Below are 4,343 nucleotides of genomic sequence, written 5' to 3' on the forward strand. Positions count from 1 at the left end.
CATCATATGTGGGGACCGGCCTCAGCAGTGCTTTGTGCATAACTTTAGTTTTTCTGTGGATACTTTTGAAGTGAAATTGTTTTTGGAGTGTATGGTTTTATAAACTAATAATTAAAAGCCGACAACTTATTTCAATTAAGGTTTATCTCAGACTAACTAATTTGCGTTCTTTATCAAAAACGATAATGCGTCTCCAAAAATAAATCATTTCACGCTTCTTAACTTACACACAAACAAAACTAATAAATTGTCTTTTAAAGTGTATACAGAACCATCGCGAGTATTACTCTGTTACACTTTATTTGTAAGGTTTATTCATTTTTTAGTTTTTTCACTTGTTTTGTTGGGAGTAGTCACCAGCGAGCCTAAGTATGTGAAGCTGTCAACACGTTCAAAGGTATAACTTCCAAATTGCTGTTTTCCGTTCCTCATTGGCTATAATATCCTTATTAACCAACATGTACTTGGTTTTGTCTTCGTTGAGGGTTTTGTTTTTGTTGATGACTCAGCCGAAATGTTTTTCCCTGTTTCCAATGCTACCAAATATTGCTCAATATCTCGCTTGCTACGCTCTATTATGTTAATATCATCAGAGTATAATAAGCTTTATATCAATCTATTATAAGTAGTACTGACGTATCAGATTTGTTTCCCTCGTTTCCTCACATAGTGATTGGAATACTTCTTTTCTCCTACGTGGCCCAAAGGCTAGGCGCACACACATCGAATTTGGACGGTCGATAAAAGTTCGATCGAACAAATTCCTTTGGTGGGGCGAATAAACAATTTGAGCGTGCATCGATCGCCAAACGGCACGGCATCGATGTCGTGTGGCGATCGATGAATGTCACTGCATGGACAGCTGCCGTAGTCGTTGCCGTCGTTCCAAGGCGTATAGTACCAAATGAACGCGCGCACACACATCGATCTTTGTCGACGGACCAGAGGACCAGTTGCGTTTTTTGGACATTCCTCAATGTACGTAGCTCTGTGTTGCTACGTAGTTCTGTGTTGTTTATTGTGATTTTGTGTACTCCACCTAACAAACCTTTGTAGATTAACAAACGTCATCGAATACATGTCGCGTAGTGTGCGTGTAAGGCTAGGCGCATATACATCGTATTTGGACGGTCGATAGAAGTTCGATCGAAGATTTGTCGATGATGCGTTGCACGCAAACTACACGACATTTATTCGATGACGTTTATTAATTTACAAAGGCTTGTTAGGTGAAGTACACAAAATCACAATGAACAACACAGAACTACGGAGCGACGTAGCGTGAGCAGTGTCTAAAAAACGTAACTGGTCCTCTGGTCGGTCGACAAACATCGATGTGTGTGCGCGCGTTCATTTGCTACTATACGCCTTGGAACGACGGCATTGACCACGGCAGCCGTCCATGCAGTGACATTCATCGATCGTCACATCACATCGATGTCGTGCCGTTTGGCGATCGATGTGTGTGCACGCTCACATTGTTTCTTCGCGGCACCAAAGGAATTTGTTCGATCGAACTGTTATAGACCGTCCAAATTCGATGTGTGTGCGCCTAGCCAAGTCGAAGAATAGTGTAGCGTTTTTATTTTTATATCATTACTGCCCTTAAATTTTGAATATGCTGTACGATATGCCTATGCTAACACGTAGATTGTTTTTATTACGTCTAACTACGCCGTAGATTGAAGTTCCCATAAAATTAATTTCGTCTACATTTAGTCTATCTAGAAAGTACGTATAACTTTTGCCGTGTAACCAATTTTGTATTATAGAGATGAAATTTCTTTCTCGAAGTACTTTTTATACTAAATTATACGAAGTAGTGTATATACTAACACTTCGGCTCTAAGTTAAGGTATAAATAATACGCAGATGCCAAGATTTTAGGCATATTAGTTTTGGTGTGCGATGGTGGCAGATGTCAAATAATTAATTAACATCCGTTTTTTAATTACAATTTTATGTCGATAACTAGGACTAGCAGTAAGTTCTATGTTGAACCGGGTTCAGACAAGATTATGTTTCATGCCCACTTTTTTTGTGAGAGGCTAGCTTTAAGACACATCGTCTCTACAGGTAAACAAGCTTGAGATCATTGAACTGGTAATTTTGAATCAAGTGTAAAAAGACGTCTTTTGTAAAAATGTCTTTTTACATTTTATGACTATATTGTAACCGGCCCTGCCCTAAAACTGCTCCGTAACTTCTCCAAAATAATATCACCGGTAAAAATACCATACGATATTTTTATTAATATGACTAAATTTTCATTTATTACGTTTATTATGAAGTTACATAAAATCATTACGCTCATTTATTCATTGAGTACACTTGGTGTATAATTTACGAATAAAAAATCTTTTTCGGTCGAAAAATTGTGGTGAATACCCCTCATTTCCCATTTTTAAAATATTATATAAAAACTAAGTTACCTTTTTTTTAAGAATCGCCTATTTTTATCGGCGCAAAAATTGACCGCATATTAGTTAAATATTAGTCTCTTGTTGTCCCATTGTATGCACCCATTTTCAACAGTAATTAATAAATACAGTGTTTTGAAGTTTATTATTTTTTTATGGTTTTATCCTATCGACTAATTTTTTCTACATTATATAGGTAAGCATGGTAGTCTTAATAATTTGGTTTAGGTAATGAATTGCAACATTTTATAATGTAATTTGAGTCCTTTATAAATCTTTAGTTAAAATTTATTGGCGTCCATTTTTATTAGCATTCACTATTACTTGATCTTCTTTGGTTAACTTGTTATCTTTCTACTATTCATATCCATAGTTACCCTAGACACCCTGATAATGAGCAATGAGACCTTCGTATTCTTTTTGTGTTACAAGTATTGGAGGGATGCCGGTTTTCAACATCCCTTCACGAAGAGTCTTGTATGCTAACAGTGTCTCTTTCAGCGGTTTGTACTTGCTGTAAGTCCAATTGTTCCGCTAGCCTTCGAATACTCAGTAATAGAAACTTAAATGGACTCTTAAATATATTTAGTCTGGCCTGTTGAATAGATTGATATAGTGAAATAAAACAATAACTTGTTTAGCTAGAACTGTAATTGAAAAAGGACAAGAAATGAAACTTATAAACTGTGAGTGAATAACTTATCGTAAGGAACCTAATTAGAAAATTACAGTTTACGAACGAAAACACCATAACACTTCACATTAAGGGTTCCCGATATATTGCGTAACTTGCGATTGCGAACGTGGAGAAAAACTCTCCGAAACTTGAAAAGTAGGTCTAAACCCTACAACTATTGCTAATTCACTGGCTTCCCCTAGTCCCTCCGAAATACTTGACTATGCATTTTGAAGGATCTACCGGTTTAAGGTCAATATGGGCGGAGATTAACATTCTAAGAAATAAGTCATTGCAGACTAGGGATTTATTTTCGTAACCGATGCGACGGAAATATTTTTATTTGTTTTGAAATAGAATTATTTGGTTGGAGATTATTATTCTCCAACATTCCCCCCGGCGTTAGAGCCTTGTGGTCTAACCTACTCTTCTTTATCTTGCCTAGGGAGAACCGAAATTTTAGAGATTGCCCTTGTAAATTGACCATTGATGGTCTTTAACTTGACCACTCTGACTTTGCCAGCTTGACCGGGCGTTGTATCAACTACCCGTGCTAGAGGCCATTTTAGAGGAGGTACATCGTCCTCTCTCAGAAGAACTAAGTCATTGACTTGTATGTTATCCCTTGGTCGGGACCATTTTGGAGAGTTTTGTAAGCGGTTTAAGTAGTCAACAGAGCACTTTTTCCAGAAACTCTGTTGTACTTTCGCAATTTGTTGAAACACGGATAGTTTATTTTCCGGGATTTTTTCTAAGTTTTGCTCAGGATGGGCAGTAAGGCTGGAGCCTATTATAAAGTGCCCAGGACTGAGAAAAGTGTAATCGGAAGGGTCGCTGGACATGGCACAGATAGGCCTTGAATTCATCACAGCTTCAATTTGAACCATGACAGTATAAAACTGTTCGAAAGTGAAAGAAGAAGAGCCTATTAGTCTACGCATATGATATTTAGCGCTTTTTACTGAAGCTTCCCAGATCCCAGCCCAATGAGGAGATCTAGGGGGAATAAACTTCCATGAGATTTGATTTTCAGATAGATATTCCACAATGGTTTGAGAATTTGACTTATTTTTAAAGAATTTGTATAAGTCGTAGAGTTGGTTTCTTGCACCAGAAAAACATGTGGCATTGTCACTGTAAATGAGGGTTGGGTTACCACGTCGGGAGATGAACCTTTTGAGTGTTACTAGAAAGGAAGAAGTTGTTAGATCAGAAACAACCTCTATGTGCACAGCTTTGGTCACCAT

The 4,343-nt window shown here is 37.4% G+C and overlaps 1 protein-coding gene across 1 annotated transcript; it reads right to left on the reverse strand.

The window, feature by feature from the left end:
• Positions 1-3,518: 3,518 nt before the first annotated feature.
• Positions 3,519-4,343, reverse strand: LOC140442357 (uncharacterized). Its single transcript, XM_072533432.1, has one exon. The coding sequence runs from the start codon at positions 4,341-4,343 to the stop codon at positions 3,519-3,521; it is 825 nt and encodes a 274-aa protein (XP_072389533.1).

Source organism: Diabrotica undecimpunctata, chromosome 5 (assembly GCF_040954645.1).
Source record: "Diabrotica undecimpunctata isolate CICGRU chromosome 5, icDiaUnde3, whole genome shotgun sequence".
In the NCBI taxonomy this organism is placed as follows: Eukaryota; Metazoa; Arthropoda; class Insecta; order Coleoptera; family Chrysomelidae; genus Diabrotica; species Diabrotica undecimpunctata.

Excerpts from the sequence above, each read along its gene's own strand:
- LOC140442357 (XM_072533432.1), bottom strand. The coding sequence starts at position 4,343 with ATGGTGACCAAAGCTGTGCACATAGAGGTTGTTTCTGATCTAACAACT.